This window comes from Pygocentrus nattereri, chromosome 5 (genome assembly GCF_015220715.1).
Source record: "Pygocentrus nattereri isolate fPygNat1 chromosome 5, fPygNat1.pri, whole genome shotgun sequence".
NCBI classification, from domain to species: domain Eukaryota; kingdom Metazoa; phylum Chordata; class Actinopteri; order Characiformes; family Serrasalmidae; genus Pygocentrus; species Pygocentrus nattereri.
In genome coordinates this window covers 1,286,035-1,304,440 of record NC_051215.1, presented here as the reverse complement: position 1 = coordinate 1,304,440, position 18,406 = coordinate 1,286,035, and the positions used below count along the sequence as shown (strand labels likewise).

Below are 18,406 nucleotides of genomic sequence, written 5' to 3'. Positions count from 1 at the left end.
GTGTTGATAGGAACCAGGCGTCGCCATGACTACAACACAGATATAGACACTTTATTTACCATCCAGAACCACCAGAGAACCTACACGAGTCTTATGAGTTTATATGGAATGTTGATGATGGAAAATAGTATAAAATCAGGAACTTTTGTTTTTTCTCATCACTGCGCCGCCTCTTTCCGTTTGGCTCATGAGGCGTTAGAGCTGTGTGGAAACTCCCTTCATTTTGGTCTAAAGAGCTTCTGTTAGATACCAGATAACGCTTTGTTGTAACGAGGAGAGAAAACTTCCCATCCATGTTCTTTGATCCAGAGATGCGGGTAGTAACCATGGCAACAGAGACCATGGTAGCACGAGTGTGGCGTGACTGGGTGTGGTGGGATTTGGAATGTCTGGAAATAATTACATTTTCCTCTTTGCGCGATTTACTGAACAGTTGCTCCTGGTTTACTGGGTCTTTAGTTCAGCCCTGCTGTTGGAAATGATCTGAAATGCTGAATCCGATAGTGGAGCATTAAAAACAAACCCGATCCAGTTCTTTTAACGGTGTAGCCTGAACGTCATTGCCTTGGACCAGTTTGTGCGTTAGCATACGTTTAGGTGACCAGCTAAATTGAATTGAATGGGACTGTTTTCTCCAGCGACCGGTTCCAGTTTTAGTTCAAGATCAGTACCGACTAATGGCACCTAACTGTCTGTTTGCTGGCACTTGTAGCTGAAACGAACAACAATTTAGCTGATTTTATTTATTTATTTGTTTGTTTTTATTTATTTATTTACTTTTCCAAGTGCAAATAGACTCCGAAAGCACCACTACCTCACCACTCAGAGCTCCAGGATGTAAACTAGAGCGATGAGTGAATGGCGTTTAAGTGGCATTAAGCTAGTTAGGAGTTTTTGCTCAACAAAAACACTTATGTTTGATTCTACACACAACTCTGTGTAAATGTGACCGTGTGGTGAGGTGTGGTTATGTTGGGTGAGGTGTGGTTATGTTGGCTTAGGTGTGTTGTGAGGTGTGGTTATGTTGGGTTAGGGGTGTTGCAGGTGTGGTTATATTGCATTAGGGTCCGAAAGCAGAGGGAAGTGTTTTTGAAGATGATAAAATATTATATATTTTATATTATAGTGATATTCATATCATCCAAAACAGATGTGTGTGAAATGTTGATATTTATGTTTATACAGCTACAGCAGCCTGGGCACTCGCAGGGCAGAATCTCATGGGTCACTATAGGTCAGGAGAGGGTGTGTGTGTGTGTTGGGGGGGTGGGGGTGGTGGTGGTGCTGTAATACGAGATGGTGTTCTTAGCGAGTGAGTTTATCTATAACAGCATGACCGCTTGCCATAATTCCACCAGATTCTCCAAACCCCCCACTGCAATAACACTAACTGACCTGGAAGGACAGCGATGTGTACGAAGGGTGTGCCGGACATTCAAAACATGATCTGGTTCATTTTGATGTGTACACAGTTTTCCCCATTAAATTCATTAAAAACGTGCGTTATTTAGAGAGGTTGTACATTCAATGGGGTCGAATTGACCCTGAAGATAATAGGACGGTTAGTATTTGCGTACAATGAACAGTTTGAGTCCAGTTTGTTCCCTTTGGGTCACCTCTGGTCTCTGAATGAGCAGTGGAGAAACGCCCGAGGTGTCAGTGTTGAAGAGGTGGTCTCCTGCAGGATGACCGTAATGTAGAAATGGTTCTAGTCACGACTGAAGTAAAGCACCTTTCCTGCCTCGGTCCGGCCCTTTGTGGTCGACTGACCATCTCTAAGCAGTGAAGAGGTTCAGAGCCGCTGAGCTTTGGGCACTTTTAAAATGATCTTGAATCTTAATGGTTGAAATGTTTTAACGTTTCGTCATAAAGGAAAAGCAGATGCACGTGTGATTGACATGGACGGCCGGCATGAGACCCGTGGTTCAGTACCGAGGTCCAGAAGTTTGTGTGTGAGGCTGGTTTCGCTTTCAGAAGTGAAGAGCGGGTTAAAGCCGCACTGCATCTTCCTCTGAGTCAGCATGAGAGAAGTGGAGGAGCGTGGGGGGTGGGGGAGAGGGAGGGGAGGGGAGTGGTGGGTCGCGCCTCACTCTGATTGGCTGGATTTGGTAGTGTGGTCGGTTGGACCAATCAGAGTGGATGTGTGTCTGAAGGAGATGGTTTGAAAGTAGCACTCACTCGGCGGAATCTGATAGGTCACTGCAGGTCAGGAGAGAGAGTGTGTGTGTGTGTGTGTGTGTGTGTGTGTGTGTGTGTGTGTGTGTGTGTGTGTGTGTGGGCGGGCTCACTGGCACTGCTGTAATACGTTTTTTTTTCTTTAGTGTGTGAATTTACCTATAAAAATATGACCACTTGCTAGAACCCCACCAGGTTCTCCAACCACCCCCCCAAACTACATTGGTGTTAAATATTTAGTTCAGCCTTTTGTTTTTTACGTTTTACTAATTTCTTTCTCTTTTTATTTTCATTCACTCACTTATTCACTTTTTGTGTTTATCATGCACGCTCAGAATAAAGGTTGTAGACTGTCTGTGGGTCAGTTCCCCTCTCGTCACTGGGGTGGTTCCCTCAAGGCTCCATCTCAGTCCCTTTAGTCAGGGAACATAACTGAACCATAACTCACTGAAATTATGTGTTCTAAGCTGTACTGACTCCACACACCCCGCCTCGCCTCGCCTCCAGGCTTTTACTCTACTGCTCTGTTTTAAAACCTTCGCTTATGAAAAGGAACAAATACCAACTTTTCACCTGGAGAACCTGATTTAAGCTCCACAATCAGACTTTAGAACCGCTGTAGAACCTCTGAGGGAACATTTACACTGACTGGACCTCGATGAATTAAAAATGTTCCTTTTATTTCTGACTGTGTGGCTTGTTTTTGCTTATTTTATTCATTGCTAATATTTATGTATTTGTTTTTCTTACAGTAGACATGAAACACGGTCATTTGGTGCTTATTTGTCTGATTTTATATACATTTTTTTTCACGTTTACATAATTTTATTTGTCGGTTTTGTTTGTGCTTACTGCTTTTTATTTATGTATTTATTCATTACAAATTTGAGTTACAGCAAACTTGTTTGTCCAGTTTGCTCATTTTAACTTATTTACCATTTTTACATTTACGGCATTTGGCTGACGCTCTTCTCCAGAGCGACTTACAATTTGATTGCTTTACACAGGGAGGCCAAGGTGGTGTTAGGAGTCTTGCCCAAGGACTCTTATTGGTATAGTGTAGGGCGGTTACCCAGGTGGGGACTGAAGCCCAGTCTACAGTGTAGAAGGCAGAGGAGTTACCTGCTAGTATCACTACACTATCTAGATAATCTTGTGTTTTATATTTTTACTTTGCTGCATTTCTACCTTTTTATTGTTTTTCATTATTTATGCCCTTATTTCTCCTGCAGGCTGAAGCCATGTGGCTCTTTAATAACCCGGGGATCTGTGTGATGTGGGGGGTATTTAGATGTATGAAAGGCAGTCGACGACACGGACCGTCTGTTTTCCACAGAAGGCTGTGCTGACTCACTCTAGCTGCTCTTGCTGCTTCAGAAGCGGATGGAAAACAGAACCGCGACTTCGTTTATTCACTCATTAACACGTGCTGGGAACCCCCGCTGAACAGAGGTGCTCCTCGCGCAGCTGTGGCCTGGTGCCTTCAACTCTCTGTAGGCTGTTTTATGTGACCTCAGAGCACGTTTTTAAAAACGAACAGGAAACTACGCTCAACTTGTGAAGTTCGGCTAAAACCGCACACGGGTTTCCCCCCTTTACTCCGAGTATAAACCAGAAGTCCAGACCGTCTTCTTTAGTACGTGTGGCCGATACGGCAAAAACCAGGAATTTTCACGACACCCGATACGTTATGATGTTTATTTTTTCAGACGTTTGAACAGATAAAGAATCGGTAGACCAATATTAAACAATAAAGCGCTATAAAAGACTGAGTACAGTGATGTTTATTTAATATCTAGCCCTAATTAAATGTTTAACATTTTAGGGATCAATATTAAATCAAACTTTATTAAATGATATTAAATATTTAACATTTTAATCGGGGCTTCTGTTTCTGACACTGTTTAATGCTGCTTTCGTTCTCATGGCTTTTTCTGCGGCGCGTTTTTGCTGGACACGCTGAGCTTACCCAGAATAGTGTAAAGCGTATGATCTCTCTTCTCGTCTATTCACCATATAAACCACAGTGGTGGGTGCTGGGAAAGAATGACTGCTTTTAAAGCACAATAAAACCCAGAAATAGCCAGTGCAGTGGTCAGGAGCTTGGCGTTCCCTGAACTTTTTTTTTTCTTTTTAACTCTTCCCTCTGGAGCGTGGAGACATTCGGAGGCCAAAATGACTCCACTTCCAAGAGCTTCTCTGGCTTCTTTTCAATAAAAGTTCACGTAGAGCCTTTTACACACTGGCCCTCATTCATAAACAGTGAAATCTGATCACGAAACGGGTTCATGCAAGTTTCCCAGATAGTTCAGTCATTCATTCGTGTTGTCTTTGATGTGCCAGTGATGGAACTCGTGTCTGGTTGGAGGGCGAGTAAATTTGAGTGTAATATTTTAACAGTAAATGCTTTATTTTCATTATCATATATCATTGATAACAAAAGGAGAATATAATCATAATTTGTGCCACGGTAAAAATTCTTGCTCAAAATCTGAAGGTTCTTTTATATTTATGCATGCTAATTAACCATTAAATGCACATTTATTCAATATTGTCATTATATGCTGTTACCTGCACCTTCTTGTACTTTGATTATTGCACTACCTTTATCTCAAGATGGATTTTTATTTAAATATGTGAAGCATGTGGCTGTAGCTTTGGAACTCCCATCTAGCAGTCTGACGTTCCTCCAGCAGGGGGCAGTATTAGCACACAAGGTGCTTTAGTGTTGGGCATTTAGAGAAGAGCCTGCATGGCATGCTGTTGTCTGAAGTTTGGGTTTTAATGGAGGTCTATAAGCAGAATGTTTCTCGGTGTGTTTGTACAGGATCCTGCTGTCGACGCCGTTTGCGGTGATCAGCTATTTTCTGATCTGGGTGGTTCCTCCAGTGGAGAATGGAAAAGTGGTCTGGTACCTGATCTTCTACTGCCTCTTCCAGTCCCTGCAGACGGTCAGTACAATTACCAACCCCCCCCCAAACCGTTATCGATCTTTATTCTATCAGTGTTGTAGAACACTTGGCCAGACGTTCAGAGCATTGTTTTATATTTGTTTGATTCATCAGTGATGAATCACTCTTGGCTCAGTATGTGTAAATCCTCCTGTTTGCAGTGTTTTCATGTGCCTTACTCCGCGCTGACCATGTTCATCAGCTCCGAGCAGAAAGAGAGAGATTCTGCCACAGCGTATCGTAAGTATATCTAAATTCAGAGCTCAGGGAACCAAGTAAATAACTAATTAGTAAAATATTAAAGAAATTGCTGTCATTTGCTGAACGATTTAATAAAAACATCAAGAATAAAAATATCCATTTAGAGAAATGAAGATTTCCGTGTCCCTCTCTCTCACAGGTATGACTATAGAGGTTTTGGGTAGTGTTATTGGAACTGCCATCCAGGGTCAAATAGTGGGCGGGGCCAATGCTCCATGTTTAAACCACACCTCCTCTCTGAATGACAGCGTTCTACAGCCGAGCTCGGAAGTCAACACCTCTCATGTCTCGCTGGACGACACGGTAAGAGTGGGCAGGATGCTTGTGGTGTTTCTGGTCCTCGTCGCCTCGTTAAGCTGGAGAAATGGTCATTTTCTAATCGTTGCAGCTATTAGTCCTTTACAGCCGACCTGTTGTGATTGATCTATCTGATTCAGGCGATTTGCAGCCGCGGCTCAGAAAGACTTGATATTAAACGCGAAACTGAACTTTTCATTCCTTTTATTGAAATAAAAGTTCGATGTAATATGTAAACATTGCTTAAAACAGACCATTCGCTCTTCAGTCTATATTCTGTGTATAGAAACTGAGACTGTCTTGAATTCATTGTTTTTGTGACGTCATATAAACCAATACATTTTGTCCATTCATTCTGAAGTTATAACGAGAGTTTCAGCCCGAACTGCTTTTTGAATGTGGCGCAGTACAGGGCAGCCAATCAGAACAGAGCTCGTTTACATACATCAGTCATGAAGACTCAGCAATCGAACACAGCCTGTTTAATTAGGGTTAAAAAGAGGTTGGAAGATGTAAAACTGAGCTGCATAAAAGCAGCGTAATGCGTTATAAATGGTCCTTAGGAGGCAAATGAAGCAGAAAAATGCAGGATATGGACCCTTTAGCTGAGTGTTAATTTGCATATCTTTGTTTTTATTTCAGAAACATGCGTACATGTTGGCGTCTGGCGTGATTAGCATCATCTACGTGCTCTGCGCTGCTGTGCTGTTCCTGGGAGTTCGAGAGCAAAAAAGTACGTCTTTGTCTCTCCATATAGATTTCCTTTTAGAACGTGTGTGTGTGTGTGTGTGTGTGTGTGTGTGTGTGTGTGTGTGTGTGTCAACATATATTAAAACATTCAACAGGTAACATCACTAACAGTAAATTGGAATAGGTGCGCACTGAATTATGTCAGCAGTAAAATGATAAAATTGTGGGAATTTTCATTTAAATGTTTAATTTAAATTAAACAAAATAACACATTAAGAATTTTAAATCCATTTGAGCAAGATTGACAATATTTTTCGACAAGCTGCTGACAAACTGCTACAAACGTAAACGATGTTTTGAGCTCTGACAGTGTATGAACCGTTTAGCTGTGTGGTTCGAGTGCAGCTGTTACACCGTACAACACTAAAACGCTACAAAGCGGTTGGAACTGATTCATTTTCTATGAAAACTGGAGATTAAGAGACCCTCATTAGTCCTTCACCTCCACATTTAACCCATCCGTGAAGTGAAAGACCACATACACACTAGTGAACACACTAGTGGTTGGGATAGTGTAGTGCTTGACACCTCTGCCTTCTACACGGCAGACTGGGGTTCAATCCCCACCTTGGCAAACAGCCTACACTACACCATAGGCAAGAGTCCTTGGGCAAGACTCCTAACACATGATCAAATTGTAAGTCGCTCTGGATGAGAGTGTCAGCCAAATGCCATAAATGTAAACACACACACACACACACACACGCGCGCGCGCACACACACACACACACACACACACATACAAGGGGGCAGTGAGCACACTTGCCCGGAGCGGTGGGCAGCCCTATCCACAGCGCCCAGGGAGCAGTTGGGGGTTAGGTGTCTTCCTCAAGGACACCTCAGTCTCGTACGGTCAGCTCTGGGGATCGAACCGGTTATATCTATATAATATATAACACTTTGTTATGGTGTATAAATTATGAAGCTGGTCATGGATCTTCACCCCTGCTGTAAGATGAATGTAGGCCATGTTTGTCTGTGCAGATGTGCAGCGCAAAGCAGATCGACATCTGTCCTTCGTGGAGGGTCTGCGGCTGCTGCGGACACATGGACCGTACGTTAAACTGGTCGCGGGATTCCTCTTCACTTCACTGGCCTTTATGGTGAGGAACAACAACGATCACTCTCGGTCTCTTACCTTCTTAGAGAAGAGGTCATGGTAATTCACAGCATGGGTTCCTGTAGGTGTGGGAATGAGGACACGGCAACAGTTTAGCCCCACCCATTCACACAAGTTGTAAAGAGTATTAATTAATTAATTACTTGCTTTTTGAATCAGGCACAATGCTAAAGTTAGTGACTTGGTTTTTGAATCAGGCACAATACAGGACTAATCACAACAGAGCTCTTTTACATTAATCTTCTGGGGTCCACCAACTTGCTCACGTGTCAATTCCTGTTTCTGTGTCTGTATATTTGTGAAGATCCAGCTCAGAAATCCAGTTCAAACACTTCCTGAATCCGTAGAGCCGCCCTTTCCAATCCATCTGATCTTGATCATATGAGACTCTCATCCAGAGTTATGAGCCTGTGAAGAGGGGCTGAGATACTCATCTGCCTCTCACCCTGTGGAGCTGGTGGATTCGTGTTTCCATCTGCGTTCTGTGTGAAACTGACCAATTTTCGCTCAGTTGCTTTGGACACAGACATGTGAAAAGTTCATAGCTGCTGAAGTTGCTGCCGCGGTTTTGGAAAGTAGTGATGAGGAGAATGTGTTTACCATTTTATCCATACGTTCCACTGCTTTTGTGAACCTGAGACTTTGGTAAGTCCATTTCAAGCACCAAAACAATGGGTCCACATGAATAAAGCTACACGAGAGATTTAAGAATTTCTAAAACCAGATTTAATATTTTCAGCTTTAGGGCTGAATTATCTCTGTAGACTGTGCTGCAAGTCTAATGGCCTCGTTACAAACACAGCTGAGATTGTTCTAAAGATTCTGATATGTTATAATATGTAATGTGGTATCCTGTCGTATGCAGGTGGCAACTTCTGAAGAATATGTGCAGAAGTGAAGAAAATGCCCTCAGACGCCAGAGGATTAAAAGCATAAACAAAAACTGCCTGTTTGTGAGAGATAGAGAGATACAGAGATAGAGAGATGGAGAGATGGTCACGGAACACAAGTTATTGTTTTTGGTGTGTAAACGGGGGAGAAGTAAGACACGCAAGCGAAAAATGTGTCTCAGCCAACAGCGGTTTGGCAGCTCATGTTCAGGGAGAGGCCATAGAAAATCTGTGTAGAATATAAGCTCATTAACTTGTTTAACGTGTGATGAACTGGAGTTCATCTTAAGTTAGTACTTGAGTCCAGTGTACTTGCTAAAGCATGAATCCAGCTTTACAGCATCCCCAGAAACACAAACAGCCTGTTTAATTGTTTATTGTTTTGGTACATAAAAGTCAACCTTGGCGTGGAGACATAACGCCCAAGAAAAGTGAAAAACGTAGGCTGACAATGTGATGTCACAACCATGAACGCTTCCACATGACAGTTTGGCAGTCTCTATTCAAAGGGTTACACTAGAAAGAAGAGTTAACTATATAATATAGAGTTAATAACACTGAGTTCAGTTAGTAGTCGGGTCCAATGTTGGGCTAGTTGCTATTAAATGAATCCAGCTTTATAGCGCCCCCTCCTGTTCAGCTAATATACTGCTGATCTGTTTTTTTACCCATGCTGTCACCACAGAGACAGAGAGACAGAGAGACAGAGAGACAGAGAGACAGAGAGACAGAGAGACAGAGAGACAGAGAGACAGAGAGACAGAGAGACAGAGAGACAGAGAGACAGAGAGAAAGAGAGAGACTGTACAAACCCTGAGAGAGAAAACTAAAGCAGACAGTCATGACCGAGATTAGGTTTAGGATCAAAGTGAGCATCAGAACGGGTCTAAAATCCAAAGTGCAGTTTCGTCTGGGGCTCAGAGTGAAGTTGGGCTTACTGTGACGCGGATGGGATGGGGAAACTGCAGGAATAACTCTTGGGGCTGGTTTTTAATGTGTTAAGTTTTATCACTTTTTTTTTTTTTCTGCCAGCTGATGGAGGGAAACTTTGCGCTGTTCATCACATACACGCTGGGATTTCGCAACGACTTCCAGAACATCCTACTGGTCATAATGGTGAGTGTAATGTAGTGCTGTGTTTTGGTCTGTTGTTTTTGGCCTCGTCACAGCAGGTTACAGCGGATTCGGTGAGTCAGCAGTTGCTCGGGGCGGCTTTCGGCTTCTCCGTGGTGATGAAAGGACTCGATTTCAGGACGCAGTGACAAATGAGGACCAACAAGTGATGAACAGAGAGAGAGAGAGAGAGAGAGAGAGAGAGAGATGAAGGATACAGAGAAACCTGTAACTCTAAGAAGGGGTGCCAGAGAGCATGTACCGTCTGGGGGGCCACAGTGATGGAATCACTTCAAACCCTAATAGAGCTCATTGGGTCAAGAATGTTCTGTTGGAGCCGGATTAGTTCTGTTATCTTCAATAAGCTCTTTGATTTTAATCCTGTGTGAATCTGTAATGTGACTAGTGAGACAGCAAGGCTGGCTTTACATGTGGAGCTTCTGGTCAATAGTTTAAAGGGCCAGTATGTAAACGTTGTTTTAAGTTTGTTTTCAGTTCGCCATTTTTGTGATGTCACAAAAAAAAAAAAACACACATTTTACATGTATCTGCCTATTCAGGCTGCAGCAGTTTAGCCCCGCCCATTCACACTGAAGTTGTGTAAAGAGTGGCTTTTTTTTTTTTTTTTTTTTGCTGTTTAAATTAGGCCCAATAAAGGGCAGCCAATCAGAACAGAGCTCATTTACATACATCAGCATCATATAGGTCAACATATTTGTGATTTTCCAATAAGCTCTGTTGTTTCAGTCCTACATGAATCTGTACTGTGACTACAGTGAGACAGTAAGGCTGGCTTCACACGTGCAGCTTGGAAACCTTCATGAAACTAAATTGCGCTCGAGTTGCATAATGTGAAGCGTCCTGCAACTCACTTGAAACTCGGCTGCAACGGCTGCCCCATCACATCTGTGTAACTAATTTAATGAAACAGCCGAATGTCTATCATCACATTGATCACATATCTCATGATCATATTTATTAAAGAACCCAAGATGTATGGATGGATAGATAAAAATATATAGACTATAGGAAGAAAAGTTTGGGAATGAGGGCTGGAAAAACCTACGATGATCATTGCTGCAAAGGTATCAACCTCGTGTTTCCTAAAACACCCTCAAACCTGTAGCGACAGAAAAACACACTTGTGGGTGGAGCCTGGCTAAGTCAATTATTATGGTCACATAATAGAGTATTTAAGCCCCACCTATCCTCACCCACTATACTCTGATAGGCAGATTCTCTATTAGGTTCCTTAGTAATAGTAGTCCTGTTCCAATCCATCGCACATTTTTGGAGTAGCAGAACCTGTTAATAGATGCAACTGTGCTCCGTGTTGTTATTGTCATTGATGTTTGCCTTTATCTCTGCAGCTCTCCGGTGCTCTCACCATTCCTCTGTGGCAGCTCTTCCTCAACCGTTTTGGCAAAAAAACTGCAGTCTACATCGGCATCTCGGTACGTTATACTCTTAAAAACGGTTCTTAAAGGTTCTTTAGTAAAGAAAATGGTTCTATATAAAACCATGAACACTATATAGGGTTCTTTGCATTGCTAAAAGGTTCTTCATGCTGATGGAAACTGTGCTGTATATGTTTCTACATCCTTTTTGAATACTTTTGAAGACTTCTATATAGCACCAAAAAAGCGTTCTTCTGTTGTTGGACGAATTCCATGTAATCGGGCATATGAGTGTTCATGATTCTATATAGAACCGTTTTCTTTACTAAAGAACCCTTGAAGAACCGCCTTTGTTAGCAGTGTAGTTTGTGGGCCGTTATGAAAGGTGTGTGATCGCCTGAACTTTACTGACAGGTTTTCTTTGAATTTATTCCTATGACATAATTTTTACTGGTGAAAACTAATTTGAAACCACCTGCTTGTGTTTTTTTTTTTTTTTTGTAGTGTACATTTTTCGCTATTTTGAACGTGTGTGGTGTTTTTACAGTGGGCGATCCCTTTCATGATCCTGGTGGTGTGTATCGAGAGTAATCTCATCCTGACCTACATCATTTCTCTGGCGGCTGGTTTCAGCGTGGCTGCGGCGTTCTTCCTGCCGTGGTGAGCGTGCATTTGGTTTTCCTGCGTCTTCCTTATACACTAAAACTTATGGAGAGGGCACATGATGTTACTTTTCCATCGTGACATGCGGAATATGTGCCAAAATGAAGTCCAAAAACTTTTATTGCATTGTTTTCATGTCCCTTCGCCTCTTTGCTGAGATATAATACGCGAGGATTTGCGTTTTAAAAGATGCTGAGTTGGTATCAGAATTGACCTAAAACCTCAATGTTTCACACAAGTCCTGAAAGTAGATAAAGAGAACCAAATTAAACAAATGAGACTAAAACATCATTTATTTATGACCAGGTCAGAGAAGCTCTTCTTCTGAGGTCTTCTGGAATCTTCTTTGTTCATGCCATGATGCACGTCTACAAACGTGTGCTGTGAAGATCAGACTGTGACCGATTGACAGATCGCTGTTCTTAAAATAAATTAGAATTTAGAGCCGTTTGTCTGTGTTTGCACATTGAAATTAGACCTCTGCATTTAACCCGTCCGTGCAGTGAAACACAGCATACACACTAGTGAACACACACACTAGGGGGCAATGAGCACACCTGCCCGGAGCGGTGGGCAGCCCTATCCACGGTGCCTGGGGAGCAGGTTCCCCAACCTCCAGCGCATGCCTGCCCCAGGGTGGTCACTCACATCATTGCCCTCCCATTGATTGAAAACACCGGACTCGGATTTCACCTTTTAAATGATCTGCTAATTCTAAAGGTTCACACACACACACACACACACACACACACACACACACACACACACACACACACACACACACACACACACTTGCTGTGATCACAGTAGGCCTGAATTACAGACTCGGCGTTGTCCTCTGGCGCCCCCTGCAGTACTGAGGATTCATGACCACCGCTGTGTTCACTGGTTTGGTTAATATTTGTCTTTTTTGTTTTTAGGTCGATGCTTCCGGACGTGGTGGATGATTTTAAAGTACAAAATCCAGACTCTCAAGGACACGAGGCCATTTTCTACTCCTTTTACGTTTTCTTCACCAAGTTTGCCTCCGGAGTCTCACTCGGAATCTCAACACTCAGTTTACAGTGAGAATCTGTCTCTCTCTCTCTCTGTCTCTACTCTCTCTCTCCCTGTCCCTCCCTCTCTCTCTCTCTCTCTCTCTCTCTCTCTCTCTCTCTCTCTCTCTCTCTCTCTCTCTCTCTCTCTCTCTCTCTCTCTCTCTCTCTCTCTCTCTCTCTCTCTCTCTCTCTCTCTCTCTCTCTCTCTCTCTCTCTCTCTCTGTCTCTGTCTCTGTCTCTGTCTGTCTGTCTCTGTATTGAAGTGATAGTTTGGTGTCTGATGTTTTTAGTTTTAGCACTGGAGCTACGGGGCGTTTATACACCACCTCTCTCTCTCTCTGTCTCTCTCTGTCTCTCTCTGTCTCTCTCTGTCTCTCTCTGTCTCTCTCTGTCTCTCTCTGTCTCTCTCTCTCTCTCTCTCTCTCTCTGTCTCTCTCTCTCTCTCTCTCTCTCTCTCTCTGTCTCTCTCTCTCTCTCTCTCTCTCTCTCTCTCTCTCTCTCTCTCTGTCTCTCTCTCTCTCTCTCTCTCTCTCTCTCTCTCTCTCTCTCTCTCTCTCTCTCTCTCTCTCTCTCTCTCTCTCTCTCTCTCTCTCTCTCTCTCTCTCTCTCTCTCTCTCTCTCTCTCTCTCTCTCTCTCTCTCTCTCTCTCTCTAGCTTTGCAGGTTATGTGACGCGAGGCTGCGTCCAGCCCGACTCGGTGCATTTAACTCTGAAGATGCTGGTGTCAGCCGCTCCGGTCAGCCTCATCATCCTCGGCCTGCTGATCTTCATGTCGTACCCCATCAACGAGCAGCGGAGACAGCACAACAGCAGCCAGCTGCAGGCGCTGCTGCGGTAAGATGCACTGCACTGATCACACCCAGGAGAGTGCACATCTGACGGTTTCTGAACGGGCACAGAATTGAAACATATGTTCATGACCTCAGCATGGACAGTTTGACAAGTTTGATTAAATTTATCTAATGGAAAAAAAAATTCTGTATAACTTCCCTTATAAATAAACCTAATAAAATCTGTGACAGTGTTTTTTTTTTAATTAAAAATTAAGTTGCAATATTAAAAATGTGCTGTAAAATATGAAATATAGCTGAATAATTTTTAGCAAACTTCAGTCCGTCATGACAGCTGTAAAACACTCCTCAGCCACTTTACCACTTTAGGCCGCAGCTCATCTGCTGGTGCGCGGTTTGTGTTCCTGCCAGGGCTTGAAATGTCCATTTTGGCTTGATTGTCTTGGCTAATGAGTAAAAGCTCATTTGGCACATTGGCTGATTTATTCTCATCTGGCTTTTATTGGCACTTTGCTGCAGGAACTCGTTTATCCACTCGATGTCACTGTTTGGCATTTGACTGTCTCGGTAGCGCATATAGACGAATGCACACGTGGAGGTCAGAACTCTGCAGTTTATTGAGAAGGTCCGAAGGAGTGTAAGATGGATTGTGAATGTTCAGGGTTCCAGGAGAAAAATGTAGACCTGTGATTTTCCCCACACGGATTTCTTCATGTTCGTTCTTTTCTTTTTAAGCTAACTGCAAGGCTTTCAGCAGCCGTACTGTTTGTGTTTGCATGGGTTGATTTTACTGACCGGTGTTCTTCCTGTCGATTACAGGGACAGCAGTGAACAGGACTCTGATACTTCTGAGTCTTCTGACTTGGGAAGTGCAGTTTAAAAACAGCAAGAACTCAAGAGCAGCCCACTGCCATCAGTGTCTGCTCTGGCCAGTTAGAGGGCAGTATGAGATCCCAACACCCCCTGTGAGTGTCATCTGTGCCTTTTGCTGACCTTTCCTAAGCCTAACTGGATCACGGTTAAACTACTGCCTGGGGTGTTGGGTCCACTTCATCCACCCTGCAGGACGCCGTCGGCTGCATTCTGGAACCCCCGTGGACGGACTAGAGTAGATGAGAAACCCCAGGTACGAAAGCCAGAGAAGCAAAATACGGCCAAAAGGTTTTGTAGTCCAAAGTCAGTTTGCATTGTCCACGTCCTGAACGATGCAAATGGACTTGCTGTTTCTTGTTTTTGAGAAGACGGAGTTGTGTGAATGAGATTCCAGGTTGTCTGAGTGAGATTACGACTGCCGGGCAGAAAGGAAATATTTTCTTTCCTTTTTTTCGCAAAGCTTTCCAAAGTTTGGAGATTTGCACTAGAGTTCAGTTTTTTTGTGGCCCATGTTTTAAATTGGTGGGTCCAAATCTTTACTGGTGATACTTTGTACTTTTTAGTAAAATGTAATTTGTGTAACGCTAGAAGTGACGACATGTCCATCAACGTCCTGCATGAGACTGGAATTTCATCCATTTTTTTTCTAAACCCCCCATAACTCAGTGTGTGAGACGTAAACAGAGATCCAGAGGGTTTGGCGTTTAATGGTTCAGATGTCTTTACAGTGGTGGTGATGGGAACCAGGCGTCGCCATGACTACAACACAGATATAGACACTTTATTTACCATCCAGAACCACCAGAGAACCTACACGAGTCTTCTGAGCTTATATGGAATGCTGATGATGGAAAACAGTGGAAAATCTGGAATAATGAGTTTTCTTTGGGGACTATTTTGCCGCACAGCGCCCTGCATGTCTCCCTCCACCATGAATGGAGTTGAAGTTCTCTAAACTCTCATAAAACAGCGTCTCAGTCATCAGGCAGTGAATTCAGAACCAACATTTTCAGTTGGCCGTAGTCGTAGCTGTGACTGCTTTATGCAGAAAAAAATGACTGAAATAACATAAAAAAATTTTCACAGTACCACTAATGGTGACTCACAGCTGCTTCCCAGCTGTGCAGTGTGCCGCATATCGTTTCAGGTATTTTTTTAGGGAATTTACGATTATCGCATGAAGACTAAAGAAAAATTGTCTTTGTTTGTTTATTTATTTATTTATTTAAAAGACAACAGAAACACTTCTGAAAGCGTGGAGACGTTACACTGAACCCCCAGCAGAGCAGCGCTTCAAACAACTTCAAACAACTTCAAAACCTGAATTTCTTTGGCGTGAGCTGTTGCTGCTCCGACTGACGTGCGTCTTTTAATGTAAATCATATTTATCGACGCTGCTTGCACATCAGTGGGCCTGAGTCTGAATGTTTAAATATAAAGAGAACTTCCTCTGGAGTCAGTCAGAAAAAATCACAACGCACTGAAGCTACGAGGCTAATGTGGCTAACGAGTAATAGCAGCTGGCATGTGCCTGTGAGCTTTTAGCATGCATGTGAGCATGCTAACGTGCTTTAGCTGGTGTTTGTAGAGAAAGGCGAGCGACATCCATCAGGACACATGTAGTGTGTGTGTGTGTAAGTGGTTTTTATTTATATATATATATATATATATATATATATTAAAAAAACACTTATGATTCATGGTCCTTTTTAGTTGCAAACTCCAGAGACTGCAATCTACTGTATATACTGTATATGGTGTGTGTTTATTGTAAATAACTTTGGGCGTGACTTTGAAGGCAATTCAATTGCCAATTAATGGAAATAAAAAAAAATAAATATTAATTGTTGCTAAAGTGGTGCGTTTTATTCATTTGTGTTCGGAAACTGAATTTCATACTTATCTGCTAATAACGCATTATTTCGCATTATTATATTTTTATTTATTTAGTTATTAATTTCTTTATTTACGTCTTTTTTTTTTTTTTAACTCAATGACTTGTCAAATTTTCCTGCATTCAGTGTAATGATGGGAATATCAAGCTAAATTGAAACGTATCTTTGATGCTAACAAACAGAAGCGAGTTGTGGCTATTACTACATCAAAGGCCAAAAATTCCAACGTCGAAATCAAAGAAAAAGGTAATTACCCCTATTGGATTTCTAATAGTATGTTAGGGCCAGGATGGTGATGATTCACATGAACGCTGGCTGTTCTAGATTAAACGCTGACATTTGAAGATTTTAGGTGAAGGTTATTAAACTTCACCTGAAATCAAACCGTTAGTTTGTGTCTGTGGTCACATTAAAGCACAATCTGTTGTGTCATTCAAAAGACAATAATGCTTGTTTTCCTTTGATCTTGGATGAAAGTGTAGCAACATTTACCACCTCCAAACACCTCCATGTTCCACTGGGCTGGGAGAATCATACCACCCAGTAATACCTGAGCCAGTTTCTGCTCAATCATCACCTCTGCACCCGACTGCAGGTGCTTGCATGTTAGCAGGTGGCCTTTCTTCTCCTCCTCCCTTCACTCTCTCTCTCTCTCTTTCATTTCTTAGGCCAGTTATTAAGCTTATACGGTGAATTTTTCCGTACATCCGTACAGAAAGTATAAGAAGAGTGAAAGCAGCATGAATGCCAACTAGTGCTTTGCCTCGTCTATGGCTTTATAAAAATAAATAAATAAATAAAACTCAGATCGAGCTTTCAAGAAAAGATGAATCGCGATTCGGAAACTACGCATCAAAAAACTGAAGCGCATCAAAAAACTGAAGCACATCATTTGAAAGAGTCCTGTCAAAGAGCCTCACCACTGTTTCCCTTCCTAACAGGTACCGGAAACCTGCTTAGACTGGCGCGCAGTCACGATCAGTGACGTATCTAGAACATGGTACACTTTGTCTGTTCCAAGTTCTCAAATGTAAGAAAAAATACGTGTGATATTTTGTGAACTGTGATAACTTCTTGTGGTATCATGATCTATTCTTTTCCATATTGCCCAGTACTACTTAAAACATTCACACTTAATGGGTTTGGTTTGATTAAAACGCCCCCTGGTGCGATTGCTCTGTTAGTTTGGTTCATTAGAACAAGTGCGAACGCTGCCAGTTAAGCTCTTGTGGACCAAATAAGGGGATCCAGGTCCCTGAGTGATTTCTGAAATGACAACTGGGGACATTTAAGTTCAGAGGAGCTGCTGAGATTGACGTTAACATTACTCTGAGCAGCATTGAGAGGTTTGCTGCTCAGTAAAAAAAGGTCTCAAAAGTCACCAAGTCTAGCAACTCAGGCAGGGATGAGGCAGAAATACGTTTACTACTAAAGACTCAGGAGGAGTTTCAGTATCTCGGGCTCTTGTTCACGAGTGATGAGAAGAGGGATCGAGAGATCGGCCGCAGGCTGGGACGGGCGGCAGCAGTCACTATACTGGACTGTAGTGGCTGAGCCATAAGGCAAAGGTCTCTGTTTACCGGTCAGTCTACATCCCGACCCTCACCTGTGGTCAAGAGCAGTGGGTGATGACCGAAAGAATTAGATTGCAAAGACAATCGTCAGAAATGATCTTCCTTCACAGGGTGGCGGGCTACACTCTATTTGATAGGATGAGGAGCTGAGCCATCTGGGAGGAGCTCGGAGTAGAGCCGCTACTCCTCCGCATTGAGAGGAGCCAGTTGAGGTGGTTCGGGCATCTGATCCGGATGCCCCCTGGACGCCTCCCAGTGGGGGTGTACCAGGCACGGCCTACCGGGAAAAGACCCCGGGGTCGTCCTACGACCCACTGGAGGGAATACATCTCTAAGTTGGCCTGGGAGCGGCTTGGGGTCCCTGGGAATGAGCTGGAGGAAGTTGCAGGGGACAAGGTCATCTGCTAACACGACCCGATCTGGATTAAGCGGTCAACGATGATGATGATGATGATGATGATGATGATATTTACTAAAGACTCAGTGGCTCAGAAGCCCATAATTCATATTCATATTAAATAGTTGGTAGTAAAAAAAACCCTGTGTCTGTAGCCCAGTATCCAGACCCTGGGCAGCTCCAGTTCTGGACAGACATAGTCGCTGGGATCAGCATACGCCA

General features: G+C 43.0%; 1 protein-coding gene across 3 annotated transcripts in view; it reads left to right on the top strand.

The window, feature by feature from the left end:
• Nucleotides 1-16,142, top strand: part of mfsd2aa (major facilitator superfamily domain containing 2aa) — a 26,383-nt gene extending 10,241 nt beyond the window's left edge. The window contains exons 4-15 of one of the 3 annotated variants that reach the window (XR_001858888.2): nucleotides 5,003-5,126; nucleotides 5,288-5,366; nucleotides 5,527-5,690; nucleotides 6,327-6,417; nucleotides 7,419-7,537; nucleotides 9,477-9,560; nucleotides 10,928-11,011; nucleotides 11,502-11,614; nucleotides 12,538-12,681; nucleotides 13,309-13,488; nucleotides 14,265-14,571; nucleotides 15,551-16,142. Coding sequence is in view for 1 of the 3 variants with exons in the window: in XM_017720110.2 (XP_017575599.1) it covers nucleotides 5,003-5,126; nucleotides 5,288-5,366; nucleotides 5,527-5,690; nucleotides 6,327-6,417; nucleotides 7,419-7,537; nucleotides 9,477-9,560; nucleotides 10,928-11,011; nucleotides 11,502-11,614; nucleotides 12,538-12,681; nucleotides 13,309-13,488; nucleotides 14,265-14,325 (1,243 nt within the window). In the remaining 2 variants the exon portion in view is untranslated. The other 2 variants (XR_001858889.2, XM_017720110.2) reach the window with 2 other exon arrangements.
• The last annotated feature ends 2,264 nt before the right edge of the window (nucleotides 16,143-18,406 follow it).